General features: G+C 34.0%; 1 protein-coding gene across 1 annotated transcript; it reads right to left on the reverse strand.

Annotated features, from left to right (window-relative positions):
* Positions 1-426: 426 nt before the first annotated feature.
* zbtb32 (zinc finger and BTB domain containing 32) lies at positions 427-18,700 on the reverse strand. Its single transcript, XM_073817454.1, has 4 exons — positions 17,726-18,700; positions 12,582-12,682; positions 3,548-3,721; positions 427-1,283 (listed from the first exon to the last, which is right to left on the reverse strand). The coding sequence occupies exons 1-4, from the start codon at positions 18,631-18,633 to the stop codon at positions 1,054-1,056; spliced, it is 1,413 nt and encodes a 470-aa protein (XP_073673555.1). The 5' UTR covers positions 18,634-18,700; the 3' UTR covers positions 427-1,053.
* Between the last annotated feature and the right edge of the window lie 701 nt (positions 18,701-19,401).

A 19,401-nucleotide genomic window follows, 5' to 3' on the forward strand; every position in this document is an offset into this window, starting at 1 on the left:
ATTTGAAACAAATTATTGATATAAATGGACTTTCCCTCTATATTCAAATTTTTTGGCACGTACCTGTATTATGTGAGCTACATGGCAGCCCCTGCTGGTAGATACAGAAATTACAATATTAACCATCTTTCACCATTCATGGCCATTTAAAATGTCTGTTCTGTCTTAATTGTTGTAAATGTCAAGGACAGATATATATATATATATATATATATATATATATATATATATATATATATATATATATATATATATTTGTATAAGTTTTTCTCTCTTTACTAATTGCCTGAAGTGTGGAAAGCTATTCACCTTTTTCTTCAACGTGGAAGTAAGCCTATGGGTGAGACTTCCGAAATAATGAGAAAAATAACATGCAGTAAACAGTAAAAATGTTTGCACTACAAACCAGTGTGTTTATAATTAAGATAACATATTAAAATGTTACGGTAAGACACCAATTTGCAATATCAAGCAGCAAACACGCTGTTTTGTACAAAACAGCTGGCTGTGGATGACACCGGAACCCTGACCCATCAAATTTACAAATGGTTGAAAAAGGTGGATAACAATTAATTCAATGATTTATTCAGAATATATCACATACTTCCAGACTTCTATATCTTCTGTTCTATATGCTACTCATCTTCTTCATTCAAACAACCACTTGCTATGTTAATTATAATGCTTTTATTAAAAGATTGCATACGGTGCGTAAATAGATCACATAGTGAGTTCTTACATTAATGGTACAGACTTGACCAGCTCAATAAATAAACAAACATATATTTTGTATGCTATTGTGATGATATTTCACAGAGAAAGTGATAAGCATTGGCAAATTACAATCTACTTCATCTTAACTGAACTGTGAGTGAAATGTTCACCCAACTAGACGTCTTCCAAGAAAACAAAAATCGACTGGCATACATGTCCTTCGTATGTATATTAAATATATTATCAAGATTTGTAAAATGGCTTCAAAATAGATTCATAAAAGTACGAAAACAAAACTGGATTACATTTTTCGTATCTACATGTTTTATCTCACAGGGCTCAGGTGTGGCAGTTGTACAGGTACGTGCTGCTCAGGTTCCAGTCTGGAGGGAAGTCCTGCGTGGGGTGGTTCTTCAGGTGCTTCTGCATGGCTGCCAGGCTGCTACAGAACTCCAGACACAGGGTGCACTGGTAGGGAGTGGCACCGCCGTGAGTACGCAAGTGCTTGATCATAGCCGAATAGTCACGTGAACGCTGGCCGCACAGCCGACACTCGAATGGTTTTTCGCCTGGAAGAAAGATGAGGAAAGAGAACTGAGTTGAAGGTTTTAACTTGATTTCATATATAGTTATGTGTGTGTGTGTGTGTGTGTGTGTGTGTGTGTGTGTGTGTGTGTGTGTGTACCTGGTATTCATCACATTGTGGGGACCAAATGTCCCCACAAGGATAGGAATACCAGTAGATTTTGACCTTGTTGGGACATTTCTTAGGTCCCCATGAGGAAACAGGCTTATAAATCATGCACAATGAGTTTTTTTGAGGAAGTAAAAGTGTGCACAATCTCCTGTGAGGGCTAGGGTAGGTGTAGGGCCATAGAAAGTACGGTTTGTACAGTATAAAAACCATTACGCCTATGGAATGTCCCCATAGAACATGTAAACCCTACATATGTGTGTGTGTGTGTGTGTGTGTGTGTGTGTGAGAGAGAGAGAGAGAGAGAGACCCTGGACCACAAAACCAGTCTTAAAGGAGTAGTTCACTTTCAGAACAAAAATGTACAGATAATGTTTTTTGAGGAAAACATTTCAGGATTTCTCTCCATATTATGGACTTCTATGGTGCCCCTGAGTTTGAACTTCCAAAATGCAGCTTCAAATGGCTCTAAAATCACTTATCTAGCAAAAGATTGGTTATTTTCTTAAAACAAATTACAATTTATATAGTTTTTAACCCCAGTGCTCATCTTGTCTAGCTCTGTGTACTCTGTGTAGAGATTAAAAAGCATATAAATTGTAAATGTTTTTTAGAAAATAAGCGATTATTTCGCTAGATAAGACACTTCTTCCTCGGCTGGGATCGTTCAGAGGCCTTTAAAGCTGCATTTTGGAAGTTCAAACTCGGGGGCACCATAGAAGTCCATTATATGGAGGAAAAAACCTGAAATGTTTTCCTCAAAAAACATATATTTGTTTTTACGAATGAGAAAGACATGAATATCTCGGATGACAAGGGGGTGAGTACATTATCTGTAAATTTTTGTTCTGAAAGACAACTACTCATTTAGTCGCACAAGTATATTTGTAGCTATAGCCAAAAATACACTGTTTGGGTCAAAATGATCAATTTTTCTTTTATGCAAAAAAATCATTAGGATAGTAAGTAAAAACCATGCTCCATTAAGATATTTAGTAAATTTCCTACTGCAAATATATCAAAACTTATTACAGATTGGTCATATGCATTGTTAAGAACTTCATTTGGACAACTTTAAAGGAAATTTTCTCAATATTTAGATTTTTTTACACCCTTAGATTGTATCTCGGCCAAATATTGTCCTATCCTAACAAAGCATACATCAATGGAAAGCTTATTCCAGCGTTCACATGATGTATAAATCTCAATTTGGACAAATTGACTCTTATGATGGTTTTGTGGTCATAAATTGGAATATAGATGAAATGTGCTAAAGTAAAATAAAATATAAATATTACAATTAAAAAAGCGGAAGATATTACAATACACACGCACTGATTAAAACTAAAATAATATAAAAAGTATTAATGAAAAAGTTATAATTAAATTAAATAGAAAATAAACTACATAAATTTTATCACAATTATACGACATTTAAACAAACAAAATAACCTTTAAAAATAAAAACAGGCTTTTTTTCAGAGAAGGCTGTTAAACCAAGATTCTACATATATGTAGTGTAAGTACTTATAAGTACAATAATTTATAGAGCTTCACATTACACTTAAAAAAAAAAAAGAAAATAGATATGCAGTGTAATGGACCTATCATCATCATTTGTTAATATTAGTTAGCATATTAACTAACATAAATGAGCAATGAACTACACATTTATTAATCTTTGCTAATTAAGTTATTAAAAATGCTAATGTTAACTAATGAACCTTATTGTGAAGTTTTATCATAGAAATATTAAATAAAAAACATTTTGGAAAATTAGAAATGTTTTCTTGGCGTTTAACTAAAGTACAATGACAAAAACTGAAATAATACTAAAATTAATAATAAATAATCATTTAAATTAATTCTAAAAAAAATCTATAAAAAACCTTTAAAATTTAAAAGCCCTTATTACAGAGAAACAGTGAAACACAACGTTCAGTTTCCCAGAAAGTGAAACCTTTATCTAAATGAGTGGTGTCTCATTTTGATCCTATAGCGCCAACTTTCAGCAGAGTTCGTCTCCAGCCCTTGAACCTTAAACACACTTGAACTAGTTTTTCATGATCACTTGAGACTTCCAGACTGGATCTAAACACTGAAAAAAAGTGTCTTCTAGTGTAAAAGGGTTGGTTGTACCTGTGTGGACCCGAAGATGTGTGTCCAGCTGGTGTTTAAGGCTGAACCTCTTGCTACACTGTTTGCACTGATAAGGCTTCTCTCCTCCGACACCCCTCCTGAGTGAGCGCAGAGATCGCCTGTCCCGTCCACCTCGGCCACAGAACTTACACCTCAGGGCCATTTCCCCCGCTCCTGGCAAAGGATAAAGAGAGAACAGTAAGTGAAAAACTGGCGGATTATAAATAGACCAATTCTTTGTTATCAGTGGATCTTTCTGATGCAGTTTCATTTCAGAAAAAAAACCCACAGACAAAGTGGTTGTTTAAACAGCCAAATGTGGCTCCATTATTCACATACACTGTTCAGAGACATCTTTTCAGTTCAGGTTATCTTTTTTTACTTCCTCCTTAAAGAAATAGTTCATCCAAAAAGAACGTTTTTTTTTAAACTCTAGTGAAAATTTCCATTCCTTGTTGTCCTCTCACATTAAAATTCACCAACATGCCACAAAACCAGTTGTACGTAGACATTTTGTAAATTTCCTACACTGTAAAAAGTTTTCACCAGATTCAACTTAAAAACCTAAGTTCAGCAGCTGCCTTAAAATTTTAAGTTAAATCAGCTTAAAACTACAAGTTATTTGAACTTATTACAATAAAAATGAGTTGATTTAACTTGTGAGTTGAAATGACTTAAGTTGATTTAACTTAAAATTGTCAGGCAGCTGCTAAACTTGAGTTTTTAAGTTGAAACTGGTGAAACATTTTTACAGTGTACCGTAAATATATCAAAACTTAATTTTTGCATTCCTAAGAACTTTATTTAAACAACTTTAAAGGCAATTTCCTCAGTATTTTGATGTTTTATGCACCCTCAGATTTCAGATTTTCAAATACACTTTAGAAAATAAAGGTGCTTCACGATGCCACACACTGTAAAAAGTTTTCACCAGATTCAACTTAAAAACCAACTTAAACTTCAACTTAAAGTTCAGCAGCTGCCTTAAGTTTTTAAGTTAAATCAGCTTAAAACTACAAGTCATTTTAACTTATTAAAATCAAAATTAGGTGATTTAACTTGTGAGTTTAAATGACGTAAGTTGATTCAACTTAGCATTTTAAGGCAGCTGCTAAACTTAAGTTTTTAAGCTGAAACTGGGGAAAACTTTTTACAGTGAGAAGAACCTTTTTTCTAAATGGTTCCATTAAGTACCTTCAACATCTGAAGAACCTTTCTGTTCCACAAAAGGTTCACTGTGGTGAAAGAAGGTTCTTCAGATTATAAAAAGGTAAGAAAGAGATGTTTCTTTAAAGAAACTTTGACCGAATGGTTCTTTATGGAACCATAAATGTTCTTCTATGGCATCGCTGTGAAGAACTTTTTGATGCACCTTTATTTTTTAAAGTGTAGTTGTATCTCGACTTTCCTATCCTAACAACCATGCATGACCGCTTGTAGATGGTGCATATTTCCCTCCTGATTCAGATGATAAAGACCTTGTATTTTAGCTGGAAGGCATTAAAAAGTAGTCATCTTGATTGTTGTGATGTTCTTATCAGCTCTTTGGACTCTTATTCTGACGGCACCCATTCACTGCAGAGGATCCATCGGTGAGCAAGTCATTTGATGCTACAATTCTCTAAATCCATTCAGATGAAGAAACTAACTCATCTACATCTTGGATGGCCTGAGGGTGAGCAAATTCAAATTTGTTTGAGGATCTATTCCTTTAAGGGGAGACACAGAAGGCAAAAACACTGTTTTGTCATGCTCCTGTCAGAGATTTGGGGCTTTTTGGTGTTTCATAAAGTGTTTTTTCAGACTAGTGGGAAGAAAACACCCAAAAGACACTGTTAAGTGTTTCTTTTATAGCACTTTATCTATTTCTGTCAATAGATTTAAATTACAATCCATATTTTTAAATGCTGTTTTCTCAAAATGAGTTTTTTCCCTCCTTCACTGAGCCATAAATCTCCACTTCAGTAGCACTTGCACACACCAAACTTTACATTTCTATTCCTGTCTATATTCTGATTTTTTTTTATAGAGGGATTTGTTCATATATGATTTGCTTGATTTTTATACAACATTTTAATCCCCTAAAAATAGTAAAAAAAAAAAAAAAAAAAATACATTGTTTTTTTCTGAATTATGACAAAATGAGATACCCCAAAAAATGACTAGATCCAGTGTTTAGATTTTTGCACTTTACACAGAAATGTATGCAAATGAGTGCATATTTCATTAAATAATGCCTCATTTGCATATTTAAACCTAACATTTTAGAAAACTTGTAATACAAAAAATGTTTGCAATTATCAATGTAACCAACTGGGTAAGTAAGGTGATAGCTATTAGTTTTTTTTTGTTTTTGTTTTTGTTTTTTACCCTACTTACCTGCAGTGTCTCACCTTAAATGTGTAAAGATTACAGATCTTTCATCACCTAAGCTTTCAATTCAAAGCCATGCATGCTTTTTGAGAAAGTTGTTTATTTCCGTTTTAACAGTAGCCTATCAAATAACCTTAAATGGTATCACTTGCGATGAACCTGTGACAGAAATAGTGACGTTTCGACTATAACATTCAACACATCATTATGGTCACTGAGCCTCAGGCTAAAACAGTTGTAGCACTTCACATAAGCGCAGGGTTATTTTTGGTGTGATGCTGGTCAGCTCTTTGGCCCCTCATATCTGCTCAAATGTGTTTAAATTTGTGTTGTCTAACGTACTGCTGGTGACAGTTGTTCCATTTGCTTAAACACCAGTTAACCACGTGTGAAAGTGAAAGGAGTCATAGAGTGTTATCAAATTATTAATATAAAAATGATTGTGCCTCTTGACAGTATAGATCTATATCTTAACATAAGTTAACTATAAAAAAAATACGGTAACTCTTTACAATAATGTGTCATGTATTAGCTAACGTGAACAAAGAATGAAAAATACACTATTTACACTGTTTTTTAAATCTTAGTTAATGTTAATTTCAGTATTAATGCAATATTAAAATCACAGGTTGTGTTTAACATTATTTAATGCACTGTTAACTAACATCAACAAACAATGAATGAAAGAAAGAGTCTTAAGTATATTTGGAGCAATAGCCAACCATATATTCTTTAGGTCAAAATCAGGTTTTTTTTGTTTGTTTGTTTGTTTAAGCCAAAAATCATTAGGATATTAAGTAAATATCATGTTCCATAAAGATATTTTGTACATTTTCTATCGTAAATATATCTAAAATGATTTTTTGTTTATTAATATGCATTGCTAAGAACTTCATTTGGACAACTTTAAAGGCAGTTTTCTCAATATTTAGATTTTTTTGCACACTCAGATTCCCTCAGAAATTGTTGTATCTCAGCCAAATATTGTCCTACCGTAACAAACCATACATCCATGAAAGCTTATTTATTCAGCGTTCAAATAATGTATGAGTCTCAATTTCAAATAATAATAATAATTTCTTATCACTGGATTTGTGGTCCAGGGTCACAAATAGTGTAATTAATACATTGTTCATTGTTCGTTCATGTTAGTTAATGACAACTTATTGTAAAGGGTTACCATTTCATTGAATGCAAGTAAATCTGATTTACAAATAAACATTTTTTAAACAAAGTACAGTTTCATTTAGACAACTTTGAAGTGACTAAAAGTGTGCATGATGTTCGGCAGACACTAACTGGCCAAAAAAATATGTTGCACGATTCTCTTGCAATTTAAAAATGAAAGCCTAAAGACGAAATTATGATTAAAGAATAATGTATTTCCTTTTAGGGCTCTTGTATATTTCTGAAGTAGTTCTTATTCTTTAACATCCTAAATTCTTTGTTTAAAATGTTTGAAATCATAAAATTTCTCTTAACTTCCTAGATTTTAAATGTGGACTCAATTATGCAAGATTTCTATTACTACTATCCTTACACAGTTAAACAATGTACATCATTTAAATTTAAATTTTTGCTCGTAAAGTTTTGTTAAAACAATAAAGCAACCAGATGTTTATTTTCTGTCAACTGTAAAGGGGGATCAAAAGTGATTTATGGCCAAAAATAAAAGTGACATCTGAGCTATGGTGGCGCGCAAGTCGAGGGGCCCAATTTTAGATAAACACATCCTGTGGCAACTCTCTGTTGGTGTGCGGCCTAGTTTATAGCTCTCCCTGTCCACACACAAACAGACACACACACACACACACACACACACACACACACACACACACACACACACAAACACACACTCATATATACACACCACATCCTCTCCTGTACTGCTCAAAATGTGATAAAAAAAAGCATGGTTAACACTTTCTGTCTTTATATTCGTGAAGACAGCTCTTGTGACAATCATATGGACACTTGCAAGGTTGTGTAAGCTTATACTTCAGAGCTCGCTGAAACAGAAGCAAACGCAAAAGTCATGTGTGAAACGCAACGTATGTGCCCAAGACTTACATTGTATTCGCACATATATAAACACCCACACATTCCCACATACCCCACACTATCTCTCACATACACACACACACACACACACACACACAAACTAACTCAGGATGCTGCACAGTAACATAAAACTGCTGCAGAAACCTGCTCCGTTACAGCTTCGAAAAGGTGACATTGAACATTTTTAAAACAGAGGATTTAAGTTGTTACATGCAGCTGGTAACCTAAAACGACTTTAGTTGGCATAACCTAATTTTGTCAGGTTGAATGAGTCACCCGCCACCGCATTTTTAGATTATGTAACGAACATTTTCATTAAAGTTGAAGAAAATATGCATCTTATATTTCACAAAAAAACTCCATTAAACAACACTTTTTTTTAGATATATAATTATTAGACATGCAACAGCATGAATTAGCAAAAAAAAAAAATTGCTTTAAATCACTTGCTCAGCAGTGGTTCCTCTGCAGTGAATGGGTGCCGTCAGAATGTTTAAACTTTGTTTAAAACTGTTTTGAATTGTTTTCGCTTATGAGCGGTACTTGATCTGTGCATATTTCTCTCCTAATTCAGACTTTTTCACTGGAAATACAATATCATGATACAGAATTTGTATTTAGCAATGGATTAAATGTTAAAAATGCCCTAATGATAGGTTTGTTCATTTCAAACAAACAGCTTTTTGCTTTAAAAAAGAATCCGCCATTGTTAAAAGAATAGTGCACTCAAAAATGACTATTTGCTGAAAATGTACTCATTCTTAGACCATTCGAGATGTAGATGAGCTTGTTTCTTCATCTGAACAAATTTGGAGAAACTTAGCATTACATCACTTGCTCACTAATAGATTCTCTGCAGTGAATGGGTGCCGTCAGAATGAGATTTAAAACAGTTTATCATCTGTTGTCCTCTCGCACCAAAATCCACTGACATGTTTGTTTAAAACTGTTTTTAACTTTTTTCGCTTCTAAGCGGTGCTCAATCTGTGCATATTTCTCTCTTGATTCAGACTTTTTCACTGAAAACACAATATTATGATAGAAAATTTGTATTTTAACAATGGTTTTAACGTTAAAAATGCCTTAATGATAGATTTAATTCAAACGAACAGCTTTTTGCTGTGATTATTAGACATGCAATATGAACGCAATAATTAAGAGACTTCATGAAATATGCATTCTTTTTAAAAAAAACACCACTGTTAAAGGGATAGTCCACTGAAAAAATACAATTTGCAAAACATTGACCCATCCTTAGACCATCCAAGATGTAGATGAGTTTATTTCATTTGAATAAATGTGGAAAAATTTAGCATTGAATCACTTGCTCAGCAATGGTTCCTCTGCAGTGAATGGGTGCCGTCAGAATAAGAGTCAAAACAGTCTATCATCTGTTGCCCTCTCGCACTAAAATCCACCAACATGTTGGTTTAAAATGGTTTTGGACTATTTCCTCTTATCAGTGGTGCGTAATCTAACCCTAAATCCTAATTCAGGTTTTTCAACTTTAACACAATATTATGATAGAAATTTTGTATTTTAGCAATGGTTTTAAAGTTAAAATACCTTAATGATGGATTTGTTTCATTCAAATGAACAGCTTTTTACTATTATTATTAGACATGCAATATGACTTAGTGACTACATGAAATATGCATATTTAAAAAAAATCTAAATTATTAAAGGAATATTTCATTTAAAAATGGAAAATTTACCCTCAGGCCATTCAAGATGTAGATAAGCTTGTTTTTTCATTTGAATAAATTTGGAGAAATTAGCATTAAATCGCATGCTCACTAATAGATCCTCTGCACTGAATAGGTGCCGTGAGAATGAGAGTCAAAATAGTATATCACCTATTGTCCTCTCACATTAAAATCCACTGACATGTTGTTTAAAACAGTGCAGTGCTTGAACTGTGCATATTTCTCTCCTGATTCAGACGTTTTCACTGGAAAACAATATTATGATAGAGAATTTGTATTTTAGCAATAGTTTTAACGTTAAAAATGCTTGGACTTAATGGATTCGTTTCATACAAGCAAACAGCATTTTGCTTCACAAGACTTAATATGAATAAATTGATGGACTGGAGTTGCATCAGTTACTTGTGGATTTCTGTGTTTTTTATCAGCAACTTGGACTCTCATTCTGGCGGCACCCATTCACTGCAGAGGATCCATTGATATGCAAGTGATGCAGTGTTAAAATCTCAATCTGTTCCAATGAAGAAACAAACTCATCTACATCTTGGATGGCTTGATGGTGGGTTTATTTTCAGCTAATATTCATTTTTGGGTGATCTATTTCTTTAATTGCAAAATATGCTACAAGCTATAAATGTATATCCATTTTAAACTAAAACTACCCACATGCTTGTGATTATACCACATACAGCCTAAATTATGTAGTCTCTTAAAGATAACATCTTATAAAAATGTGTTACTATGATTCTCACCCCATTCTCATGCGCAGACGGGTATACGCTCGCACACACATAAAAAGCGCTCTAACCCCAATTTGGATGAAAAAAGAACAAGTCAACACTTCTCTTTTTGGTACTGTATATAAACCACCATGAAGCACAGAGCCGATCGACCGCAGGACTGTGCTGATGCACCACGATTCAGAAGCCACAGTTCTTCTCATGCTTAGCTTTACACCCTAGTTTAGCGGGTAAGGGGTCATTTGGTTTTGCATTAGTGCCCTGAAAAAATTATGTAAACCAGGACACAGCACAGCCACCACTACGCAGTAACCCCTAAAATGTATCTGGACACTTGAGGAACTTAGATTGCATGACTGTTTTTGCATTAGATGACAAGCTGCATCTGCGCTGCAGAAGTGTTTCTCAGAACTAACTTCACTTTCGTTAACTGGTGTCAAGTTTTTTTTATCTGAAGTATGAAGTCATTTCCTTTAGGTTCAAACAGATGCCCTAGAAGAGTATCCACAGGTTTAGTTCAATGCATTGCTGTTTGGCAATCAGAAAGTATCTGAATACTTTTGGGTGTACTTTTATGAACAATGAACAATGCATTACATTATTTATTAGCCTTTGTTAATGTAAGTTAATAGAAATGCAGACGTTTATTGTTTGTTCATGTTAGTGTATTAACTATTTTGTGATTTTAATAATGAAATATTAAATAATTAATAATGAACATTAATAAATGCTGTAGAAGCATTCATTCTTAGTTCATATTAACTAATGTAGTTAACTAATGTTAGCAACTAATGAACCTTATTGTAAAGTGTTAGCCAAAATATAATAATAATACTAAAGAAGAATGGAGATTAATATATATATATATATATATATATATATATATATATATATATATATATATATATATATATATGTGTGTGTGTGTGTGTGTGTGTGTGTGTGTGTGTGTGTGTGTGTGTATACACACACTACCGTTCAAAAGTTTGTGGTCAGTAAGACTTGTAATAGTCTTTAAAGAAGTCTCTTATGCTCATCAAGGCTGCATTTATTTGATTAAAAATGCAGAAAAAAAACAGTAATATTGCATAATGTTTTTACAATATAAAATAATGTTTTCTATTTTAACATACTTTAAAATAGAATTTATTCCTGTGATGCAAAGCTTAATTTTTATCAGCTGTTACTCCAGTCTTAAGTGTCACTTGATACTTCAGAAATCCTTCTAATATGCTGATTTATTATTAGAATGATCCATGTTGGATAATATCAACAGTTGTGCTGCCAAATATTTTTTGGAACCTGTTTTTTTTTCTCAGGATTCTTTCATGAATAACAAGTTTAAAAAGTACAGTGTTTATTCAAAATATAAATATTTTATAACAATGTAAATTATTTCTTATTAACTTTTAATAAACTTTTAATTATTAACTTAATACATCCTTGGTGAATAAAAGTAATAATTTCTTAAAACAAAAAAGAAACAATAAAAATGTACTGACCCCAAACTTTATATATATATATATATATATATATATATATATATATATATATATATATATATATATGTGTGTGTGTGTGTGTGTGTGTGTGTGTGTGTGTGTGTGTTTACTTTGCATTTCACTTCAGGTCTAGACTTGTTTCGTAGTTTTTCTGATAAACGTGGATTTACAAATGATGAATAACGTTGGCTTTGTAACAAACTGCTTATGTTCCTCTTTTGTAAGTCACTTTGGATAATTCCATCTACTAAGTCCAATGTGCAATGTAAAATAAAACAAAATGATTTTAAAGGGAAATTTTGGTTTGGTATTTTTAGAACATTATCAAAGGAATCAGTTCGAATGGATAAGATACTGAACGAATCTTGCTTTTTCCACTGTTTGCTATCCTTTCTTTTACAGCTGCCAGCGGAAGAGAGGCAACGGCCACCATCTTTCAGCTCTTTGAGAGATACAAAACATTTACATCCTGTTGCGTGCATCCATTCCTCTGATCTACGTGAAAAGTAGGTGCATCCCAGACAAAATCTGCAACTTTGTTGCCGTGCATTGTGTTTCTCTAAGATTCTATATAATAATCTATATGCTTTTTAAAATTCTGGGCAGATAAGAGTGTCTAGATAAATTTTTGTGTATGTGTACAACATATTACCTGAGGTTGATGACCCAGTCGTTGGCCTCCAGGGGTTTTCCAGGGCAGGTTTACCGCAGTGTCTGCAGCATATCTCCCTCTCCTCTTGAACCTTTGGCTTCCTGTGGAAAATGTCGTCATGTTAGCGCTCATTCAAAGATGTCCTTATTTTCCATGCGTATATAGCATTCACTTTTAGGACTATATTCATCACCATTAAATATCTTCAAACTGAGTCACTGCTTTTTCCGCTGGTGTTTTTTTTTTTAAACCACTTGTTGATCTGGTCACCTAACACCTGCAGGTTCAGTTGCACTTCTAGAGCTGCTTTTCCACACATTGTAGTGTGATTGCTAGACCACAGCTAATTCGGACCAGCAGGTAAAGGTCAGTGAGAAACCCACAAGCTTTCAGGTGTTACTGCTGATAACTTGCTAGACTCAGTGTGTTATCACATTTGTGGCGTCATTTAGGAGAAAGGGCAGTGTTATTTCAGTTTTAAAACACACTTTACTGAATTTAAAAGTTTTACGAAAAATTACATTTTGAGTAGGCTATACAATGCGATTTAAACTAGCCATACAGAAGTCAAAAGTTTACATACACCATGCAGAATTAGCAAAATGGCATTGGTGTTACCAAAATAAGAGGAATCGTACAAAATGCATGTTATTTTTTATTTAGTACTGACCTGATTAAGATATTTCACATAAAAGATGTTTACATATAGTCCACATGAGAAAAGGTATTTCAATTTATAAAAATGACCCATTCAAAAGTTTACATACGCTTGATTTTTAATACTGTGTTACCTGACTAATCTACAGCTGTTTTTTTTTTTAATTTGTTTATTAAATGTTCGTGATTCCCTTGTTTGTCCTGAACAGTTAAACTGCCTGCTGTTTTTCAGAAAAATCCTTTAGGTCCCACACATTCTTTGGTTTTTCCCCATTGTTGTGTATTTGAACCCTTTCCGACATTGATTGTATGATTTTGAGATCCCTCTTTTTACACTGAGGACAACTATTGCAGAAGGTTCAGATGCTCAGAATGCATTAAGAGAAACCTTTTTGAATTCGAAGATCTTCTGTAGCTTGTGAAGGGCAGTACTAAATGTAAAATAAGAAAAATGTACACATTCTCATTCTGTTCAAAAGTTTACACCCCTGGCTCTTAATGGATCACGTTTCTGTAATAGTTGCATATAAGTCACTCAGTTGCCTTCAGTGTGAAAAGATGGATCTCAAAGTCATACAGTCATTGTTGGAAAGGGTTTGAATACACAAAAATGCTGAAAAACCAAAAAATCTACTGGACCTGAAGGACTTTCCTAAGAACAGCGGGCTGTTCAGGATAAACAAGGGACTCATGAAAAAAAAAACTGCTGTGGATCATTCAGGTAACAACACAGTAATAAGAATCAAGTGTATGTAAACTTTTGAACGAGGTCAATTTTATAAATTGAACATTTATTTTTTCTCTTGTGGATTACATGTAAACGTCTTTTATGTTAGAACTAAATAATCAAAAGTAACATGCATTTTGTATGATCCCTCATAACATTGCAGGACAAAATGTGCAAGGTGTATGTAAACTTTTGAAACACCACAGAACCGACATTACAGCCATTTTTTGACCGTCTTGTGAAAGAAAAGCTACAAGAGCTGAAAGCATCCCAGGATGCACCTGATGTTTCAACGTTTAAAAATACTTTGAATTTAGTAGGGGTGAAGTCTCTGAAGACAAAATAAACGAACAAAAGTTAATATATAGCCCACACGCTGTGTAGCCCGACGCATTTAGACACAAGGCGACGAAAACTGTTTTCTAAAGCGATTAAGTAGATCAATTTAGACTTACATCACCTCCTTCTGTCTAAAACTCGACCAAAATCTGTAGGAACAAAGGTTTTGTGCTCAAGTAGCAGGAAGCAATGCAAGCAGACAATGGTTTCCTTTACCGAAGTCAAACGATCTGCAGTGCATCTGTAGTGTGAAGAAAGACTAATTTGATTTTATCCAGTTCAAGTATTTAGAATTAAAATAATAATATGCTTTCCCAAATATATTATATTAGTCTGGCTGGCTTTGAAAAATATTTCACATTATTCATTATGCTCAACCACGAAATGCGATATACAGTATTTGCGTCTAAAATGGTGTGTGGGTGGCTTGTTTCCCTGTGCGTGCAAAGGTAAAAAAAAATACTGTATCTGCTCTCAGATGTTTCGTTTCGGCATACTTCGAGCAAAAGAAGCATAAAGATCTGTTGGTGTGTGTGGCAAATTAGGGAGTGGAACAGACTTTGGCTAAAAATGAGACTGAAATAGAACATCCTGCTCTGAGGGTGGAGATGACTGACTTTCATGTTTACTGTTTGTAAAGTCGGGGACAAATGGGGGGGCTCCCCTCAGTTTCGGCCTTGATAGTAAGTGTTGTGTTCCAAAACACTCCATCAACATATCCAGTATTTAGTTCACATGCTGCTTCTGTGCTTTTGTACTGGCTCAAACACTAAGCGCTTAGTAAAAATAAACACTCTAAAAATACTTAAGTGAGCGACTTACAGATCTGTATCTATGTAGATCACACATTTCAAATTTTGGATAAATTTACATTACGGATACATGTAAAATGTTTTAATATAATGATCAATTGTGACGCTAACATATTTGTCTTTATTGCAGAATTACTGTTATTACACTGCAACGGAATCACAGACCGTTATTAGTTCCCCTAATTTTAATGGAGCCTGTAGAAAGATAGGTAGGTGGAAAAGGGGGCTGGTTGGGGAAAATGTGTCCGTTGGAAAGTACAGAAAGAGGAGGGTATCACCTAAGTCACATTCATACACACACACACACACACACACACACACATACATATGCAAGCATATGCACTACCCTTCAAAAGTTAGACACGCTTCACTAAATTTGTTTCTCGACTAAGAAAAATGACGTTATACAGTAGTTGTGTAGTTTAAGACAATGCTTGCATATAAACCTTTGTCCAAAACTATTTGTAAAACTTTTTATGGATGGGTTGGAGCAGTCAAAAAGTGTGCAGTGCACTTGGGAACTCCTTCAATACAGTTCAAAAAGCTTTTCTGGATTTATTATTATATATTGAACGAAAAGCAAAATAATTTAAAAATTTGACAAATGAGCAGCTTGTTTGACTCACATACTTGCTTGGCACTACAGAATATTTTATTGAAGTAAAATATTTTAGAAAACATGATTTTTAATTTTAGAAATAAAATCAGGATAAAAGTCAATTTCAAGCAATCGTGAGTTTTTCTCTTAAGACTGGACTGACTTTAGTTCCAAAATCAAATAATTAAAATAAATAAAATCAAGCCACTCTATATTGGTCTGTACAGACAACACCAAAAGTTTGAGAATATTTTTTAAATCTAATAAATAAAACATAAAAAAGGAGACCATTCTTTTTTTCTTTTCTTTTTTTGCACTTTTAAATATTTAAATAATAAAAAGTAATGCATATTTAAATATTTAGTGAGAGGTAAGGTTAACAGATGCAAAAACTGAAAAAAATTCAAAGCAACTGAATTTTTCTCAATTTAAAGGTCATGTTTAAATAGTTTTGTAGGTAAATAAAATGCTTGCCTTTTAACAGTACAAAACTGTTTTTTTCAGTACAAAACTGTTTTTGATTTTTATTATAAATGGGTTGTAACAGATATTTAAGGAAATGCAGTACTTTTCAGGATTTACTACTATTTTAAGAATAAAAAAATAAAATAATTGTGGAATAGTAAAAAAACAGAGAATGAACAACTTGTTTAACTCATATATATATATTTTTTTAATTTAAATATTTGAGAAAACATGACTTTTAATTTTAGAAATGAATTTCAAGCAATCAAGTCAATTTCAAGCAATTGTGAGGGTTTTTTTTCTAAGATTGGTCTGACTTCAATTCCAAAATCAAATAATTAAAATAAATAAGTCAAGCCCAACTATATTGGTCTGTAGAGACAACAAAAGTTTGAGAAAATTTTATAAAAAAAAATAATAATAAAAAAGTAAAATAAATAAATAAATAAAAACTTTTTTTTGTAGTTTTACAAAAAATATGTTTTTAATTATTTAAATATTAAGTGAGAGGTGAAGTTAACGGCTGCAAAAAAGAAAAAAAGAAAAGAAAAAGTCAAGCAAGGTCAGATTTTGCGGTATTTGCTCTTGGTTATGACTGTAAATGTGTTGCTGCATTGGTGAAAAACAAGTTACAACCAGGCTAATGGTGTTTCACTGAAATTAGCTGACTATAATGTGGCTTCCTGTCAAAAATATGATTAAAAAAATGTTTTACCATGCTGACAACACCCAGTTGACTTCAAGCTTGGACATCTCTCTGAAAAAGATGATGGATGTGTAGCTTTTGAAGCTCAAAGTTTAAAAAATCTATAATTTTGTTTTTGAACATTACATTTTTTTCACCTTCATGTTATTACAAACCTGTATTACTTTCTTCTGCAAAAGATAAGTTAACCAAACAGTTTTGGCTATGATTGATTTCCATAACAATGAACATAAAGATATCTTCTATGATGTTTCACCAGAAAAAAAAAAGTCATACAGGTTTAAAACAACATGAGGTGGAGAAAATAGTGACATATTTTTATTTATTTATTTATTTTTTCCGATAAACTACTCTTTTAAGCTATGCATAAGACTTACAAGTATCATTGCATTAAATTTGAAGTGCCTTAATTTGTAGCAATAGCTAAAAATACTTTGTATGGGTCAAATATCGAGTTTTGCCAAAAATCATTAGGATATGAAGTAAAGATCATGTTCCATTAAGATATTTTGTATATTTCATTCCATAAATATATCAAAACTTAATTTTTGATTAGTAATATGCATTGCTAAGAACTTCATCTGGACAAATTTAAAGGTGATTTCCTCAGTATTTAGACTTTTTTGCACCCTCAGATTCCAGATTTTCAAATAGTTGTATCTCAGTCAAATATTATCCTATTTCAAAAAATTGACCCTTACGACTGATTTTGTGGTTCAGGGTAACATTTGAACATTTTATCATTGTTTATCCCGTCGGTCTTTAAGATCAACTCAACATGGTTTGATAAATGATCAAATCCAATAACATTTTAAGTGTCATCTATGTGTTGTTTCTCACCTCTCTTTATCATCGGACATGGACCCTGTTAAAGCTGTACTGATAGAGGTGTTCTTCCCCTTCAGACCTGGCACGAATGGACTGTCTTGAGTCAGCGGAGGAGAGTGTATGAGAGGGTGATACGGATGGAACAACCCCGTGTAACCCATAAGCGAAGAGGAGACCTGCGGCTGGAGCGAGTGGTGAAGAATGGGGTACATGGGTGTGGGGCAGGGATACGCTCGAAGAGAGTGGAAGGTCATAATTTCTCTACAGTTTAACACCATGCTCCTAGACGGGCTGACTGGTGGCCAGCAGAGGCGAGGAGTGGGAGTCGGAGCAGTGGAGGAGATGATGGTCTCTCTGGAGAACATAGGAGAATGAGGAGAGACTGGGGAACAGCTCTTCTTATGTGCATCGTGGACTGATCTCTTGATGGAAGAACGTTCTACTTCTAAGTGGTCTTCATCCAAATGGTGGCTACTTTTAGACTGAGTGTCCTTGTGTGCTTTGTCATCTTGAAGGGGATTTACAACTTTCGTGTCTGTCTTACTTGGGGATTCTGGATCTCTAAGTTGTGCTTGACATTGTTCTACCAATGACTCCACTTCGAGGTACTCTGCACCCTTCAACAGCTCCTCCAAGTCATCTTTGGGCACCTCCAGCGATTCGCTGTACACATAGTCCAGGATTTGCTTGAAGGTGTGGGAGGAGACTTTGTCTATAACACAGCAGTAGCCTGAACCTGGGCCGTGCTGTTTTGTTAGCTGACGCTTAAGCCGTTTGCTCGCAAGCGCTAGTATCAGAGCGTGGGCTTTAAATGAAAGGCCCTCCACAGTGAGAAGCGTGTCACATAGGGTTCCCGCCTGGCGGAGCTGCTCCGTCTGATGCAGAAACGGTACGTGGTGAGGGTTATGAATGCGGATCATCTTCAAAGAGCGAAAGGTGTGGCTGAAGTGAGATGATCGGGTTTGATGTGGATGTGAGAAATCTCATGTCAACCTTTAGATGGGGGAAGAAAAACAGAGGTTAAGTTTGTCATGGGACAATGAGGAATAATAGTCAATGTGAAAGAGAAGATGGAGAAAGAGAAAAACTACTACTAAATTCTGAAACACTAAAATAATTGGATTATAAATCATATAATAAATTACTAAAATGTTAAAATAATTTTAAAACACTCAAAAAAATCAATTGATAATTAAGTACAATTGATAATAAGTTTTTAAATAGTTTGGCTATGGAAAAAAATGGACTCTGGACCACAAAACCAGTCTTAAGTAGCATGGGTATATTTGTAGCAATAGCCAATAATACATTGGTTTTTATGCTAAAAATCATTAGGATATTAAAGGCTGTATCAGCGATTCTAGGCTGAAACATAAAGTGTCACTTTCAGCTGACCTTTCTTCACGATCCGCTCGCTGCCTGCCCCATAAATTGTCTGTAAAAAAAAACACGTCTCTGTGGTCAGCCTAGGGTCCGAGATATGCCAAAAAAAAAACAATCGGTGCTACCAACGATTCCACAGCAAAACAAACAGTGTTCCAACCAATCACCGTCAGGGGGTTGGTGTTGTGGACTTTCCTACTGGTGCAGGGATGTGAGGGAGGCAGAGCGAAAGTCCACAACACCAAACCCCTGACGGTGATTGGTTGGAACACTGTTTGTTTTGCTGTGGAATCATTGGTAGCACC

Source organism: Garra rufa, chromosome 14, assembly GCF_049309525.1.
Source record: "Garra rufa chromosome 14, GarRuf1.0, whole genome shotgun sequence".
Lineage (NCBI taxonomy): Eukaryota > Metazoa > Chordata > Actinopteri > Cypriniformes > Cyprinidae > Garra > Garra rufa.